The 18,390-nt window shown below is 35.7% G+C and overlaps 1 protein-coding gene and 1 non-coding gene across 3 annotated transcripts; both read left to right on the top strand.

Annotated features, from left to right (window-relative positions):
* Window positions 1–608: 608 nt before the first annotated feature.
* Window positions 609–18,051, top strand: LOC142982098 (eukaryotic translation initiation factor 2-alpha kinase-like). 2 transcript variants are annotated; one of them, XM_076128435.1, is made up of 14 exons: window positions 609–865; window positions 1,824–1,941; window positions 2,887–3,037; window positions 10,752–10,929; window positions 11,604–11,763; window positions 12,143–12,286; window positions 12,708–12,900; window positions 13,506–13,789; window positions 14,257–14,447; window positions 14,788–14,928; window positions 15,353–15,481; window positions 15,952–16,240; window positions 17,366–17,535; window positions 17,912–18,051. In XM_076128435.1, the coding sequence occupies exons 1-14, from the start codon at window positions 720–722 to the stop codon at window positions 17,913–17,915; spliced, it is 2,298 nt and encodes a 765-aa protein (XP_075984550.1). In that variant the 5' UTR covers window positions 609–719; the 3' UTR covers window positions 17,916–18,051. The 2 variants fall into 2 exon arrangements, with proteins under 2 accessions (XP_075984550.1, XP_075984551.1); XM_076128436.1 differs by having other exon boundaries at window positions 17,369–17,535.
* On the top strand, window positions 16,774–16,888 carry LOC142982449 (U5 spliceosomal RNA). The gene has a single exon (XR_012960001.1). It is a non-coding gene; the product is annotated as a U5 spliceosomal RNA (small nuclear RNA).
* Window positions 18,052–18,390: the final 339 nt, after the last annotated feature.

The following is an 18,390-nucleotide window of genomic DNA, read 5'->3' on the forward strand; positions in this document are numbered from 1 at the left end:
TCAAAATGCTCAGTTTTTCACATCTCATTATATTCTACGGTTAGTAGTCGTATTATGTAGGTAGGTGTAGCCATGTAACGTGCTGCATATATGAATCAGACAACATTTTGTCTTGCGGTCATTCTATATATTGGACAAACCATTTGGTTGTTCAACCTTGTATGTACAAAGCAGCTGTTCTAATTATGTCGGTCTGATAGCAATAAACTCAAGTAAACTGCACAGTTATAGATCATGTGCGTTAACTTTTGCTTGATTTGCTTGAAGTGTCGGTCCAAGTGTAATAACGGAATATCTCCAATTTTTCTTATATAATTCTGTAAATTAGGTGACCATTTTCCGTTCATTGTTTTGGTCGGTCAACAAGCAGTCATTTTAATATTTATGTATGTAAAAATGTGTGCAGCTCTGCAGCAGTTTTAAGACACTATAACGAATTTTAAAGAAATCTGGAATACGTGTAGATAAAATTATGTTTTTGTGTATAGGATAATGACTCATCTCATATTTATGAAGTCTACTCCAAACGAAAAAAAGAAGTAATAACAAAACGCATTTTTTTTGTTTTGACAGTTATTACGTGGAATCTTGTGCAGTCTGTGGTAAAAAGTTCTGCGGTCAGCTGCGCGCACTTCGTAATATTTTTTAAGGATTTCATAATAAAAATAAATAGCCGGTTTTCGGTTTGAAATGTACAAAAATAATTCAGCTGTAATAAAATGTCGGACTGGTATTGGCGGGCAATCGCTTTGAAGGCAGCATTCGCGTTAACTTTTATCGTGTGTAATGTACGTGCCGATGATACTGTGCAAAAGTTACCGTTCTGTAATCCTAATAATGTAAAGGACGGACCAGTTTTAAACGAGTGAGTTATTAATACCATTTTAATTCAGCTTTTTCATGTATCATTAGCCAGTAAATCAGTAGAATACTGTAAATTGTTGGCAAGTGTAACTACATATACGTTTGTTTACAAAACAAACCCAACCATTTCTAGTGTTTCTGATAAAGAACAGGTTCTATAGCGCTCTGTATATTATTATATAAACGGTAATTTACCTGTTGTCGTATACAAAATACGACAAATGTATGTATAAACACTGTACTCCATTTTTTTATTACTTACATGTCGTGACATGTTCTTCCATAAATCACAGTTTTTTTTCTAGAAAGAGCACTGATTGAGTTATCATGCCTCTTGACTATATCACGTAGATTTTTGTAATGTAAAAATATAAACATTGTATAACATATAAATAGTTTAAATCCAATTACTTGTGACCTTGATAACTTATCAATAAGCTAATGAATCATATGTAAGTGAAAGTAATAAGAACTTCATGTTATATGTAGGTATAGTAAACACTAATGTTGATGAGATATCTCTTGACTAAACAAATATTGAGCCATAAAAAGAATCTTGACAGGTAATTGAACTTTCTCTGCATAACTTTTGAGTATTCACTTCGAATATGATAAAACTATTGGCCTAGTTTTTTTTTAAAGGTCTGTAACATTTTTTAAATAGAACAAATCAATGACCTACATTATTTATTTATGTCAGCAAACAATATTCTGAGTAGTAAAGTTCCTCCTACAGTTTGTCAACTCAGAAGGGAGCCTTGGCATGAGCACTTTATCTACTCTAGATTATAATTAAGAATTCTATGTTTCCCTATAATATAGTAGTTAAATAAAGTAGTTGTATCAAACAGGCCACTTTGAGCTGCATACGCCTGCATGCAAGGCTGTCTACTAAATTGTAATTATTATAAGATAAGGTAAGTTATAAGATGTGGCTTAACAAATACATTTTGTTACAGTCTAGTGATAGTGAGCACTTTGGATGGACGGCTGACTGCTTTCTCCACACAAAATGGCATCAAAGCCTGGGACCTGGAGACACAGCCACTGTTGTCCTCCAATTTACATCATGTTGAGGTAAGAATTACTATCTCTGTTTTATATTTTTCTTCTGGTCTTAAAATAATTTGGAAGGTTAACTTAAGTGGGTCAATGTCATGTGACTTATAATGTCTCCAGACTGTTGTTGAGCAGAAATCCTGAAATGTTTTCTATAGACTAACTTAAAAGTTTATAATGATACTAGGAAGTTCTAAAACAGTGACTGCTTCTAATCTTTGTGGTTTATGATTTTCTTTATTTGTCCATTTCCTTTTCCATTGGGATAATTGGGAAATGGCTGTTAAGAATACCAATAATTTTCTTATTAATCACTAAATGTTAGTTTTGCTCACGTATAAGCAAATCACAAGTATTGTGATGTTTCAGTTGAATTGTTTTACTCAAGGTCTCCGGTTGACAAATGTGACCCTGCAGTTTAATTTGGTCACAAAAAATATTCACTTAAGTCTCTCTTTGATTAACTACTATATTTTAAACAGTTAATGTTTTTTCGTATTTGTGTTCCCTAAAGGAAGTAATGCACAAAATTGCAGCAAAAACTGTAAAATGTACCTATTTTGTGTGTTTAGAAAGATAATTGTAAATACAAAATATTTGCCACTACTGCACATTTAAATAAATTAATATTTAAACAATAACTTATCAAGGATTTCTTAAATTTTATTAGTGATGATTTATTCTTCAATTATGCTCATTGAATAAATAATATGTTGAATTGTCTTCATACAGCAAATACAAAGATGCTTAAAAACACGACAGTTTTTTGTACTCCGTAAAACTTGACTCAATGTTTTCAAAAGCCGTAAAAAAATATAGTGCAACATATCTAGAACATTATAATAATATGCAACAGCAATAATAGTTATACAGATACATTGAACTGTCAATATATAAATATCTTAACAAGCTCAGCTATAAAACAGCAATGGGAAGGAAAATTGATAAACATTTCACTTGCAGCTCACATCAGGAGGTAAATGGGTGCGTCTGGTGCCTTCACTCAGTGGCTCCCTCTACAGCATCAGTGGGGACACCATTGAACCACTGCCATTTGACGCGGAACAACTACTGTCGTCATCTTTCAAGTACTCCGATGATTTGGTCATAGCGGGTAAGTTTGTTTTCTTTACAATTTCAAAGGTTTCCTCTTTCTTGCAATAAATTGAGCTAGTTTAGTTTCGATTACCGTTAAGTTTATCAGACTGAGTGTATATTGTATTATCGTTAACCTACGTACTTATAAATAGCTAACAGATCTTCTGCATGATTCAATTAAATCTAAAACAAAAGCTTTAAAATTTGGGTAACTTCAAATACCGGAAAAGATATCAATGTACTGACGACACAATTTTATACGGATTTTCCCACGGTATTATGTTTACGATAAAACTAAATAATTAGTCCCGCAAATTGTATGTTGATTTGTGGTTTTCTTTACCTAACACATATTTCAACAAACGTGGATGAGTCACTTTAGTCTAATGCGTCGACGAAAATTAAAGTGTTGTTATTATGAAACAGCGTGAGATTTATTGATGTTTAAAAGCAGTTACTGTCATAGTTTACGGTCGGTAAATACTCGTATTGTTGGTAAACAATTAATGGTGTAAGCAATATAGTCGCGGTTAGGTGGGTCACCAAGGGATCCAGGTGGCTGGAAAACCTGGGAATTCATTGGAGAACTCCAGGTCTTGCCCGACTTCAATTATAAGACTTTAATCTTTTATGTGAGCTTCACTAGAAGGTCTATGTCCTCAAAAATTATTACTCTGCATCTGCAAGTGACATGGTATTAGAAGTGGACAGTGCTTGTTTTGAAAAAACTTAAGCATTTAGTGCTTTTACATTTAATTGGCATTTTACAAATCTGCCTTTACCAGGTACCCTAGATGTGTTACACTTCTTCGCATTAAAAAAAAACTATCTATCGTGTATAATGTCAAGGGTCAATGCAGTATATGTAGATAAATATAGCATCATGAATTACACGCAATTTTGTACACATCGCTGAATATAAGATACTTCAAGGTCAAATAGATTACAATGAGAAACAATAGAATACTGATACAATAGGTTCAAGGAAATAAGTAGTGTATCTGAAAATGACAACTACTTTGGGAATGCCCAGACGCTAGTTTACGTATTAAGTTGACGGAAAACAATCCTTAATTCTATCTAACACTCTCGTTTATACAAATTTATGTAATAGAATCTTGTTGCTGTACGCTATAGTAATGGTAGGTAGTGTGTAAAGGTCGAAATTAAATATTTACTAAAGCTTGTTACGTTGTTTACAAGCTTCCAAAAAGATCCTAACTTAAAACAGCAAAATATAAAAGTGATACTGTTTAATTTTCTGTCCATTTAGAGTGTGTTGGGTAAGTTCCTAACTATAAGAATCTTTAGTCTCTCATTTTTAAGTATTTAACCGTCTATTAGTAATGATTTATCAAATCAAACCAGTTTTAAATTCTATAAAAATAATCGTGCCGTATTAAAAATTATAATTACCTAAAAAAAATAACCTGAAAATTAACATCCGTGATAAATAAGATAAAGAAAATTGGGTAAATAAATAAACACAACGCTATATCAACGGCCTTGTGTTAGATAATGATATAACGCATAATCAGCTCAGATTATACATAGTACACCAATGTAGTGTCTCCACGCAAACGATAGAGTGTAGCTATACATAATATACTACTGACGTATGTAATTAAATGGGCGTATCGTCTGGTTTCAGGCTTGCATTTTTTTTCTTATGCCTTGTTATATAAGTACCTTCTGGAATTTCCAGTAGCCAGTAAAAACAGTAACTACAGTAGAGAAATAGTTCTGAACCAGCTATTTAAGATGAAATATTATTGTCGATATGTAATGTTACTTTATTGTTAATTCTGTTGGGAGGCGTCGTTGTTGTTGTAGGCTAGGTTCGTTTAGTTAAAACAAATCAAACAGTCATCGCTCAGTTCAAATACGACTATGCGGTCACCCATCTATAGATTTACTGTGCCAAGGGTTGTGAAACCCATTGATCGTTTACGGATCGGTAAAGAAGAGGCCCTTAGACTTCTCTGCGTGAAGCCCCAATGAGGCTAGGCGCAAGTAAGAGGCACTGGAGGGTTTTTTGTGTCATCGGCTTTTCCCTACACGCACCAAATGGTCGGGTACTGTACTGTGGTGGTTATTAAGTGGACCCTCCACATAACCCAATAATTCCCCCCAAGAAGGGAGGGCAATTAAAAAAAAAGGTATAAGGAATTAGTAGTCGTGTTGATAAAATGGAAACTGTTTGTTTCTGATACATTGTAATAGCACACAAGTGTGAGTAAATGGCTGAATGGTGTTTGCAGATGTCTGGCTACGCACATGATTTATAATGCAAGCCTTTATACTATCGTACATGTTGTTCTAGTCAATATTGAAGCTAATACTTAATATGTTTTAGTTAATGATCACCGAAAATACATAAAATAAAATTATTTGACGGAATAAGAACATAAGGATTAGGTATTAGGTTAGTCTATCTATCTAAGCAAGGGGAAGTCCCCCTGCTTTTCTCTATACTCTATACTATTTAAGTTAGATACAAAGTAGTACTATAATACAAAGATAGAAAGTAGTAATGACAAGACGTATGGATGTGAATGAAGCAAGGGCAGTGACTAAGGATCGTACCAAATGGCATTCTTTAGTCGCTGCCTATCACTGTCTATGTAAAAGGCGAGATTTTATGTATATTTGTATAACAGTAAAAAGTGGATGTTTTGTTTTTCTTTTAATAATAATAATAATAAGGCCGCAGGGCACCTTGAGGCGAGGTGACGGGGAGTAGCGACCCCGCGGTACCTGAGTGCTCCAGGGGGAAGTCACCCTTCCTCATCTCCGGCTTGCCTTAGTTGGCTGGTCGGAGTGAAAACTGACGAGGAAGCGGTCCCCCGCCTCTGGCTTGCCTTCATTGGTCGTCCAGAGTGGAGTCGCAAGAGCAGAGCTCCCACTCTGTTCGGAGGACGGATGCTGAGTGTAAGATGGCTAGTGGGCCAGTGATGCCTGAGCCTAGCAAAGGCGCGTGAGCTGAGTTTAACGTCCAGCGAGGCCTCTCCGTCCTTCAGCCGCTCACGTCCCTGTTGCCCCTTTGTTGCTATTGATGCGACTTGTTTAGGGTGGCCCAGTTTGTGAGTTGGCAAGTCTCCGCCTGCCATTTTCACGTGTTTTCAACATTGTCGTCGGCAGGCGCCATAGTTCCCGTAATTTCCCAGTTTCCCAGTCCATAAGCACCTCATCCAATAGTCCAAGTAGTTTTCCCCTTTAGTTTTGCCATAGTCCCACACAGTCCGGTGACTGTCCTTGGGTGCATTTTATAGTGTAGACAGGGATAGTCACCGGATTGTGACACCTTACACATTGTTTGAATATTAAAGCTGTCTAAATGGGCCTCTACGTGTTGGCTTCGGCCCCACGCACGCCTTCTAAAAGTCCGGGACTCCATAGTCCCGAGATAATGAACAGACATACAAATAATAATAATAATACTTTATTTGCAAACATGGGTGTTACATATATGTGGTGTTACAGTAGGTATTTAATGTTTCTTCCATGTTTCACCTTAAGGTATGCAATATTTAAATTTACAGACTAGTCATTATACACAAGCAGTCACAATTGTATTGGATGCACAACATTAATAATTATTTAAACCAAAATAAAATAACAAATGACAAAATATGTAATGACAATAGTACCTAAGTGAGTCATGTCCACCAAAATAAAATTGAATTAAAATAACAAAATAAAATTACGAACAAGATGTCAGAACAGTACAATAGAAATATCAAATTAAAGAGAACAATACAATCAAAATGTCAAACTAAAGAAAGAAGAATACAATTAAAATATCAACCAAAATAATCTAATTCAATATATTTATTTTAATATATCCTTATCGTTAAAATATTCATTAATAGAATAATAACATTTTTTTACTAAAATAGTTTTTACTCTATTTTTGAAGACATTAAATTCAGAAACTTGGAGTAGTGCATTTGGCAAATGATTATATATACGAGCACTCATACATAGTATGCTTTTATTTACTAAAGCCGTTTTGTTTTTTGGTATACAAACATTTAAATGATGTCTTCTGCTCTTTAGAGTTTCAAATAAATACATATGCTTTCTTACAAACAATATTACTTCAAGTATATACAGACTAGGCAGGGTCAAGATATTAAAATCAATAAAGTGTGGTTTGCAAGTATCTGTCGGTTTTAGATGACGCATAGCCCGTATACACTTTTTCTGTGCCCTGAATGCAGCTTCTTTATCCGTAGCGTTACCCCAGAACACAATACCATACCTCAAGAGAGGTGTTACAAAACCATGATAAGCTGTTATAATTACGGTATCGCTCACTGTTTTATTGATTTTATATAGTGCATAGGAGTAAGTGTTTAATTTACTACATAATGAGTCAATGTGCTGTTTCCAGCTTAAGTTATGGTCTATATGTACCCCCAAGAATTTCGTTGTGCAAGTTTCGGTAATATGTGTGTTTCGAAAGTGAATATCCATATTGGCTAGTTTATTTACTCTATTGTGAAATGTCATTAAATGCGTTTTGTCAAGATTTATGTCCAAATTATTCGATGTCAACCAGTTAATTGTATTCTCTAGAGTAATGTTAATCTCATGCTCAATAAATGATTTATTCGGTCCAGTGAATATAATGGTACTATCATCCGCAAACAAAATACTCTTATGCATGGTAATTTTTGGGAGGTCATTAATGTAGATGATAAAGAGAAGTGGGCCCAGAACACTTCCCTGCGGAATACCAGATGTCACTTCTCTACTTGCGGATGAGTAGATTACAAACTTTTTAGTGTGCGGACACAATTTAGATATTTGAGTTATTTGCCTTCTATTACTTAAAAAGGATCTTATTAAATCTAAAATGTTACCTCTAACACCATATGCATATAATTTATTGAGTAATATACCGTGATCTACATTATCAAACGCTTTAGATAAGTCCATAAAAAGAGCACACGCTTGGTCACCAATATCCTTACTCAGCAGTACCGATTGAAGAAAATTATAAATCGCCAAATCAATGGATTTGTTCTTTCTAAATCCTATTTGCTCTTTACAAAAAAGATTATTTGCCTCAAAATAGTTATAAACACCAGCATGAATTACCTTTTCAATTATTTTTGATAACACTGATACAAGTGCTATTGGGCGATTCTGTCAAACGTAAACTAGTCACACTGTTGCGTCAAGTGAAGTGTAACCGGTTTGACACCCGATCGAAGCATTGTATGACTCATAGATAGTCATTTCAGTTTCGTGAGCGCAGCTGCTTTTGTCGAAAGTTTGTTATTTGAATATTTATGAGTAGGTACCTCAGTTCAAAGATCTTTGGAAATTGTTATAACTGATATTATTCTATTTCTGTCACAGTATGTATGGAATGTTAATAATATTTTATTTTGACAAATGTGTATTATAAAGCCTGTATCTGTTATCTTGAAGCAAGGAAACGTATTGGGTGTATTTATTTATGGTTAAACAAACGTTAGCTTTCGTTTTTTATTAATTGCTTACGAGATTTAAATAGTTGGCAAGTATCTATGTAATAGGAACCGAAGATTTTACGGTTATCTAAAGGCGTTCAGGCATACTACATGAAAAAGCTATAAGAACATTTTAAATGGACGCAGAGGCTATATTATTTCCCATTCCGAAAAAAGACCCTGCCCAGTACCTAGTGAGACAATAATGTCTTAGATTTTTTTTTCCTAACGTTAATATTGCTAGGTAACATTCATTGCGTAGTTTAATACTACTTAGTTATAAATAATTCGAGTGTCAACTGTCTCGTTGTACGATAAACGGTTTGTTATTATTAGATAAATGATTCACGTCATTATTACGTATGTTGTGTTTAATTATATGTGCTTAAATAACACTGGACACATTATTATTGGTGTAGTGACGTATTTTATTGCTAATCAGTGCTGTTGCCTGTTGGGTAATTTTGAGTTCCGTTCACATTTTTTTCCTAGAAATTACGAACTTTGCAGAAATTTCTGAGGAATTATGAACAGGGAGACTTGTTTTAGTATTCTGTGGTTTTAGACTCCATGCACAAATTATTCTCTAGTTATTACCGGATTTTATATCTATGTTACTACCTAACACATTCATAAGAAAATTTCGTAGACGCTTATTCTGTTCTGGAATTCAAGCTGAGATCTCAATAGACAGTCGCAAGCGCTTAACAAACTAATTATGAACGAACGAGAGTTACATGCACTGTGCTTTAAATAGATCGAATACAAAAATATTATGTCAACAGCCTTCATACAATTTTAACAGTAGGTATATGACATTATTCCTAGAATTTCTTACCTCGGTTAGTTATATTATTTACTATTTATCACCCAAGAACGGCTGAACCGATTCGGCTGAAAATTGGTGGAGAGTTAGCTCCAGGTAGGTAGAACCAGGAGACGGACATAGGATTTTTTATCCCATTCGACCGCATTTGTACCTGGTGGAAAAACAGACCTGTCCAGACCAGTATTGTTTTTGTAAAATTGTAATTAAGACACGGGAAAGCGGAGCTGCGCGGGTCAGCTAGTTTGGTATAAACGTAATATACAAACCATGGTTTCCTAGAAACAAGTTGAATAAGTTCTGGTTATGTATTGTTATGACGACCGTAGAGTAGGTACAACATTGTAGTATACTTATACCTATACTCACATTCGTACTATATGTACGTGTTTCCTAGATTTACTACAAAAGTAAAGTCGGTAAGATCTGAGTGTAGAGGTTGAAAACTTTCGAGAAGCTGTGGTATAGCTTCATGCCTGATACATATTGAGCCAGTTGCATTCTTTCGCCTTTATTTCAGTTGCCTTTAGTGCTACTTGCCATATGGTTGGGACGCTACATAGTTGAATGTTCAAATACATCTTGCAAAGTCAATTTCTTTTAACTTATTACTTGGTTATCTGAGCGTAGCTTAGGACTAGCTAGCGCCGAGTGAATCTTCAAGCTTCTACGCCCACATAAAAAATATAAAAAGAAAAGCATCTTATTACTTTACTATATCTATTAAAACCTATTTGAAAATGAAATTAATAATCCAAGCGATACAATAGAATTTAATTTAGTTCGATGGTAAATGCGTAAATACCCGTAACCAATTTTACACTTTTATGCGTTACGCTTTTAGTTTATATTACGTTTATAAATATTTGAACCACGTATTATCATGTGTTGGGACACGTAAAGGTTGGAGATTCGCTAGGAGATGGCCTGATCTGTTTTTTTATAGAAACGATTGTAAGATGAGTATAGGAGTTCATTGTTATGGCACACTTCCAACTCTATTCAGTAATATATTGTAAGTCCTCTATTAGAAAACATACACCACTGACCATCACATCTCCAGTTTTATATCGAGAATTTGTTATACTTTTTATGCCATGTGCCAATGTCTTGTCAAACCACGGAGGCATTCCCTTCACATACAGGATTCCCCAAGGTATTTTGAGGTTGCACCATATTATCCCATATCTTCTGGGAGTTTTTACTAAAATCACAACACAATTTAAACACCATATAGGTACCGCCTATGGTTTACATAATGGCTAGCTAAAGGCCTACGTTCACTGACTGTTTGGTATGCCAAGGGATTTTAAACAAACAAACGTAACTTAATAGCGCGTAAAAAGCGCTCTTCACCTGCGAGCCCTGTAATAGTTTTAGTACTCACATATATTATTTTTATAAAAATGTTTGTTGTCCAGGTGCCCGTGAAACCCTCTGGTTCGGGTTAGACGCTCACACGGGCGGTGTGATCTACGAATGTGGTTCCGGCGGCTGCAGCAGTGAACAGAAGACAGCTGGTGCAGGGCGGGATATCCTCGTGCTTAGGAGACATTCCAATACTGTGCGAGCGCTCGACCCACGGAGCGGGAGTGAGAAGTTAGTATAGAGTTGTTTATTGTACTCATATCTTTTAAACTCTCGTGTTGCATGTTTAATGTATAATAGAATACGAGAATTAACGCGAACACGCATTTTACCTTAAAATGCCTAACGTTTCGGCGCAGGTGGCACTCGCCGGGTCGTAGGCTGACTGGAACAACGATGACTGCTTGATGATTGCTTATTGTACATTTTCTATGGTGAAAACTGAGCTTCTTAAGTTCATTACATGAGTGACCAGAGATTTTCAGCTTTTGATTTTTTGATACTTGAACATGTAACTGATGCCAGCCATAAACACTCCGGTCTACCGGATTAGTTTCACGTGCCAATCGACCGGTTGTCCCGTAGTTTGGAATAGTGCATAGGTCTATTCCTACACGTCCCGTTCTACAATAGATGGGAGTGTGTAGCTTAAGTTAAGTATACTTAACTACATTTTTCTGTATCCTTAATGTATGAAATCGTTGATTCGAATTAAATATTTACCCAAATTAGTTGATTTAACAAGATTAGGTGCCTTTACACACACGCTCTTTCCTTTGTTGTTTCACGCGCGAAAGAGCGTGTGTGTAAAGGCACCTATTGGGTTGGAGGATAACACTTCTACTAACTGTATCTTTTTTGAATTATAATAAACATAATCTAATTCCTCTATAATTTGCGTATAGATGGAACTTCAGCGTGGCAGAACACCGCGTGGCTCTCTCCCGGCGCGAGTGTGCGGGCGCGCCGCCGGCCTCCGCGCCGGTGGCCGTGGCCGTCGCGCTACCTGAGGGAGTCGTGGCCATCAAGAACGTGGATGGAACAAGTGTTTTGTGGCAGAAGAAGGTATGAATTAGTTTTGATTGTAACAGACTTGATTTTGAGAAAAAAATGTGAGGAAATTGCTTGGGGGGTCTATTTCCTTGTCGTGTTTTATTTGTTTTCAGGAAGGTCAACAAATTTCGTTTTTTTTTTCTTAATGTAAAGGCTGAGACGTAGCTGCTATCAAAAAGCTATATTTGCGTCAAATTTATTTTTAATTGTTTCATTTTATGTTTTGATCCAGTATACTATCGATGAAAGTTGTTATAGCTAATTTTAAATACTGTCAAAACTAATCAACCACACGCAAGTTTTGTATAGACACGGAGATTAGGTAGACAACCCGTAATATTTTACTATACTCCTTTTATTCAGTGGCTTTAAATTGATACTATCATTACAGTTGGAGTCCCCAGTAGCTGGCATGTGGCGATTACACGCGGGCACGTTACAGAACATCGACGTGTTGTGGGAGGCGACGCAGACGTTAGTGGAAGGCGGGGTTGCACACCAACCCTCGCTGTACATCGGGGTGCATGATAAACAGGTGAGCATAACTATAGGGACTCGCGAACATGACATATGAATATGGCTAAAATAAGCCTTTTAGTTTTTGATGTCGAAAGGAGGTTTTTGAGACCTCAAATGATAATTAATCGTTTACCCACGGTTGCAAAATCTCGGGAGTGAAGAGTTTTTCGTGTTTCTAGGAATTCACTCATTAAATGAATGTGGCTATGATATGATATGTGAATAAGTGCGAAATTACAAATGTTAAAATTTAATTATTTTGTCCACAAAACAGCACAATATCCCGGTGATCGTCTTTCAAGCATTCATGACTTTCTGGCGCCTTGCGTCTTATTCATTAAAGTCGGCATATCTTTAATTCATTTAGCGATTGGTTCGAAGAACTTAAAACTCAAAACCACTCTTAATAACTGCTTTTTTATTCTATTCCTTTTCAGCTGTACATCCAAGAAAGTCAGTTCTACTCCAGTAAGATAGAGACGGCGGTGTCAGCCAAGCCGCTCCCGTGGAAGATAGTGACGGCGCGGCCACAGATCGGTGAGGCCGAGCGAGACACCGCGCTGTCCGTGCACGACGCCGACAATAACGCACTCTCACTCATCACTCTGTACGGGAATAATGGACAAACTGGTGAGAATTACAACTACTTTTAGTAATCATAACTTTTAAACTCTGGCGTTGCATGTTTAATGTATAATAGAATACGGGAATTAACGCGAACACGCACATAATGTTTTTGAGTTTTTATTGTTTGCGATAGAGGACCCCACTGGCTCTTTTTTGGTTTTGTCTGATAAACTCTAAAATGCTGATTTATTACTTAAGGTAAGTTGTGCTTACGGCTGTCACTAGCAACCAATTTTTGTTTGAAAGAAACGTAAGAATGTTTTATTAAAGTCGCTATGCAGATAGATAAACATGCTGTCAGAGGGCGCTACTTGTGACTAAAATTGTTTCTTTTTCTTTGGAAGTAATTTTAGAAAGTATTATTGGAGTTGCTGTAAAAGCAAACATGGTTTAATATAAACTATGAGATCCACTTTATAAAATTTATATTAGACAGAAAATGTATAAAAATATGTATAACAAAATGAAATGTATTTACTGATTTAAACCTCATCAATCCTTAGTTAAAGTAACATTTAATTCAGTAAACACAGAGTAATTTCCCAAATAAATACAAGACAAAGAAACAACACCCGTACACACATCTAACCTAAAACCTAAATTTCCAGGCGACCACGGCTACTTCGTCTACCTACAAAATCCCTGCGATCAATTAGTACAAGTGACAGAGAACAACTTCGACCTGCCGAACATGAGCGACGAACACACCGACCACATAGACCAGGACGAACACCATCATATACATGTGCATATATCATCACTATGGTACTGGTGGAAGGAGGTTCTACTCATTGCGATATCGTCCGCTCTGCTCATGAATCTTATGATTTGGCCGAGGTTTTTCGCGCCTAAGATTAGGGCGATTACGCCGCTGCCTACTAGTCAAGAACAGGTAAGTTATTTATTTATTTAAACTTCATGTACATTAGTGATACATAGGCGGACGTAGTTATTCCTTTTATGTACCGTTTAATTCACACTTCTTAAAAAAGTATGTTGATCAACAACCAATACATATCAAACTCGTTCCCTCTCTCTCCTATAGATAAACTTACTTGCCTGCGTTAAATTTGTCAAAAAATTTTCATGTTAATGCTGACCCGCGAGGCTCTTTGCAATTTGATCTAGATTTACAGTATTGGACCACCTTGCCGTTTTAAAAAATTGTCTGTGATCTATTCTCGGACCTATCAATTATACAAAAAAAAAGGAGATCAGACGAGCCATTTCGGAGGTGTTTGACCACAAACTCTGTGACACCAGATTTTTTGTTTAAGATTATCTTATTACACGCATACATATTTATAACATCTATAATTTCCTTGTAAAATTATCTCAATATGCGTTATAAATCTTCAGGTGGTGGTCCAGCTCTGCGGCATGCACCTGGACAAGCCGTCCCCCAGCATCCCGGAGTACTCGGGTCGCTATGAGAACGACTTCAAAGCGCTACGACTGCTTGGTAAAGGCGGCTTCGGCGTAGTGTTTGAAGCACGGAACAATATCGATCACTGTTCTTATGCGGTTAAGAGAATAACATTGCCGAGAAGGTGAGTTATTAAGTGAAAATTACAAGTTTGAGTAGACAAAAAAGTATCTCAGAATTTATAATCTCATGTTGGATTAGAGATTGGTAACCTGCGCCGAAAAGTCTGGGTTTAAATGCTAATACGGAGATTAATTTCAACAAAAAAAAAATAATTTATACTAGCTATTAACATATGTACTTCATTTTTTTCTTTTTAATTGTGTAATTTTCAAAACTATTTGTAATTACATATTTTTTACTTAATAACTTGTTACGCGTTATAGTACTAATTTTATGCAAATTGCCTCCTATGTGAAATTAAATACTACATAGTGACTTACATTTTGTTTCGTGCTTTACAGGGAATCAAAGCGTGACCGCGTGCTCCGCGAGGTACGTGCGCTGGCGAAGTTGGAGCACGAACACATCGTGCGGTACTTCAACGCCTGGGTGGAGGAACCGCCGCCGCTCTGGCAACAACAACGAGACGCTATCTGGATGAGGTATTTTGTATACCATTCATTCATGAGAAATTAATGTAATGGCGGTCCTGTATGACAAGATGTATGATTGTGAATGAGGCAAGGAAAGTTAGTAAGGATCGTACTAAGTAGTGTTATTTGGTCATATGATGTGTTGTGTATATATGTAATGTAAATGTTTGTATGTTTATTGTATAGTCACACAAAATAGTTGAACTGTAACAGAGTTAATTCGCATAAAAATCATTTAAACCTATCGAATTTATGGGGATTCTAACTAACATTGAATCAAACGTTCAATTCCTGGCTCACCTTATTTATGATTACGATTTATGTCATAAAGTCGTAATTTTAAAATTTAGCAATCCGGAATTAAACTTGTCCAATAACGTTAAATGAAAAAACATATTTAAAGCATATAAATATTTAATTTCTTTTGTTACAGGGAATTAGAGGGCACATCACTGGCTATGACGGACGACTATTCGGCGACATCGCCGGTACCAATAAAAGGACGACCAAACGATGTCAAGTTGGACTTTGACAAGTGCTCCGAGCCTTCTAAGAGACTCAGGTATTTATTATTAAAATATTATCTATATAAAATAAAATATTCCGTACTCACACACAGTTTTATTCCATCGAACCTTCTTTACTTGACAATCTAGTAAACTTATTTTCGATGGGTACCTTTGAGTGGTAGTATGAAGAAAAGAAAATTCTAATGTACCAACATATACGTGTAGTAGATACTGTTAGTGTAAGGTGGTAATAATTCAATATGGGGTACTTTCATTACATTTTAAAAGCTATCACACAACATCGCAAGTGAGTACTCAGCATCGAAAACTAAAAACTTACAATTCTTATTACAAAAATGTGCATTGAGTACAATTTTAATCCCAAATTAAAATAGTGGATTCAAAACTTTAACTCTGAATAATAAACGTCAATTGACCATTAGGAAAAGTAAAAGTTTTCTACTTCACAGAATCAAAAATGTCACCCATATCTAAATCATTTTCTATATAACTTTCTTCACAGATCACAAAGCTGCAACGATTCCTATTCCAGCATAGTATTCGACGAGAACGCGCCCGACCACATCACAGTAAACCCCTTATCAAAAACCCCTACAAATATAACTCCTAACTCTATCGCTAAACCACCCATTAGCGACGACGATTCGTTCATAGTGTTCGCCAACTCGGAACACACGGAGAATAATGAAAATACAGAAAATGCAGACTCGAGAAGAAATTCTTCTTTCGATAAAAGATTGGAAAGAGTTAAGGAGTGTGAATATAAGACTGAAAGTTCTAAGAAGAAGAAGGTGAGTTCGTGTATTAAATGCATAGTGTAATTAATATTATTATTTATTGTATAATTAAATTAATGAATAAATGAACATGTGTTCGCTTGACGTACTTTCGCGTCAAATGGCTGACCGTTTCGGATTAAGTTAATTTTAAATCCGCAATATTCATAGTTGTTAACGGCAAATGATAATGCCTTTTACACACATTCTCTTGGAATAGTATGCCTATTATTTTTTTAATTCTAGAAGTGTTTAGAAATGAAAATACCGGAGAAACTAAACTTTAGTTTCATAATCTTAAATTTGACAATATTGTTCATTTTTATCAAAAGATAAGTAAATTGCTTTATTTACACCTAAACTCACTAATAACATGATATTATTTCATAATAATAACAAAAATACGAAGAAACATAAAGCTCGGCCAAGCTTCAATAGTAATTTGTTTGACCCAACGCTCGATAGATGGCGTTGTGCATTTTTCCTGAATCGCGCTATGGTTTCGTTACCGCGCCGAGTATATATACCCCGGCGGCATGTAGCGAAGTTAACTCTGGTTTCCCTTCAAAACGCATAAATCTTTCGCCTTTTACTAAAGATTTCCGTGGAGGGGTACACTCAAATGAGTCTTAGATATTTTTGATGCCCTGCTCTCAGCAGGGTCGATAATACGTTATATTTAGAACTTGATTAGTTTATTAAGCAATGACTGCTGCCTGCGTTTGGTGTTCAAGATGCAGAGTAATTATCTCAAAACCGTCACAACATATTCCAATTTCCACGTTCACATCTTCATGTTGTTTATAATATGTGTGTGACACTGATTGCCATTATCGATTTTATTCTGCTTGGAAGACAAATTTTAAACATTGCGTGGGCATTGCTCAAAATAAATTTAATTAAATATCTTATATGCTGGTAAAGTTATAAACCAATGAGTGTTAAACATATTTTAACGCTAATTAAATACATAATGAATTAAAAATTACATAAATAGGTCCCTAAATAAATTTTATTATTAAAATAATAGCAAAAATTAAGCCAAAAAAACGATTTAAAATTGTTTGCGGTAAAATAACTCCGTATCATCCTTGATTTCACACAAGTATTATAAAAATAAAAATGTTATTTTGCTGTCAGAAGGGTCACACGCGCCACTGGTCACTCGACACGTGGTCCGCAGCAGCGAGGCGGCGGGTCCGGCGGGCGGCCCGCAGATGTACCTGTACATACAGATGCAGCTGTGTCGCCGCGACAGTCTGCACGACTGGCTCAGGAACAACGTGCACTGTGATGCTAGAGCTGACAAGGTAGTACAATTTTTAATACTAGTAATACTACTATAGATTAATCACGTGAGTTTCAAAAGGAGGAATTGGATGAAAAAAATCAACGTGATCAATGTCTATTAATATTTAAAAAAGGGTAAACATTTTATATTCAGAGAAAAATCAACTCACTGGACAGATGGAAATCTCTACGTAGTATAAATAATATAACAAAGTCGCTTTCCAATGTCTGTCCTTATGTATGCTTTGATCTTCAAAACTACATAACGGACTTAGATGCGGTTTTTCTTTAATAGATAATAGAGTGATTCATAAGTAAGGTTTACGTGTAGTTATAAAGATTAGAAGTTAGATGTTTTTTTTAAAAAAAGTTAAATAAAAATGATTTTTTTTTCAGGTGAAAGTGCTCTTCAGTCAGATAGTATCAGCGGTGGAGTACGTGCACCTGGCGGGGCTGATCCACCGCGACCTGAAGCCCAGCAACATCCTGTTCGCGCCGGACGGGCGCGTCAAGGTGGGCGACTTCGGGCTCGTCACCGCCATGAACGACACCGGCCACGACCTGAGTGATGAGCCGCCCGATGACCAGCATGCACATCACACACATACTTATAGAGTTGGTTAGTATTATAACATTTTTTGTTTCTTGATATGGATAAAGAAATAATTTTAAGCATTGTTTTCAAGTTAGCTTTGGCAAAAAGATTTAAAAAAAAATGTTATTACATAGAGTACTTCGTCTAAAAGAACATTATTAGAAGTTTTTTGGGTCTTTGAGATAAAAATAAAAATAAAAGAAAACTATTAAGAAAAAAACTATTTTAATTGATCAGTAATATTGCTAAGTACGGATATTTTTAGAATTTTGTTCTCTGA

The sequence above is a fragment of the Anticarsia gemmatalis genome, chromosome 21, assembly GCF_050436995.1.
Source record: "Anticarsia gemmatalis isolate Benzon Research Colony breed Stoneville strain chromosome 21, ilAntGemm2 primary, whole genome shotgun sequence".
NCBI classification, from domain to species: domain Eukaryota; kingdom Metazoa; phylum Arthropoda; class Insecta; order Lepidoptera; family Erebidae; genus Anticarsia; species Anticarsia gemmatalis.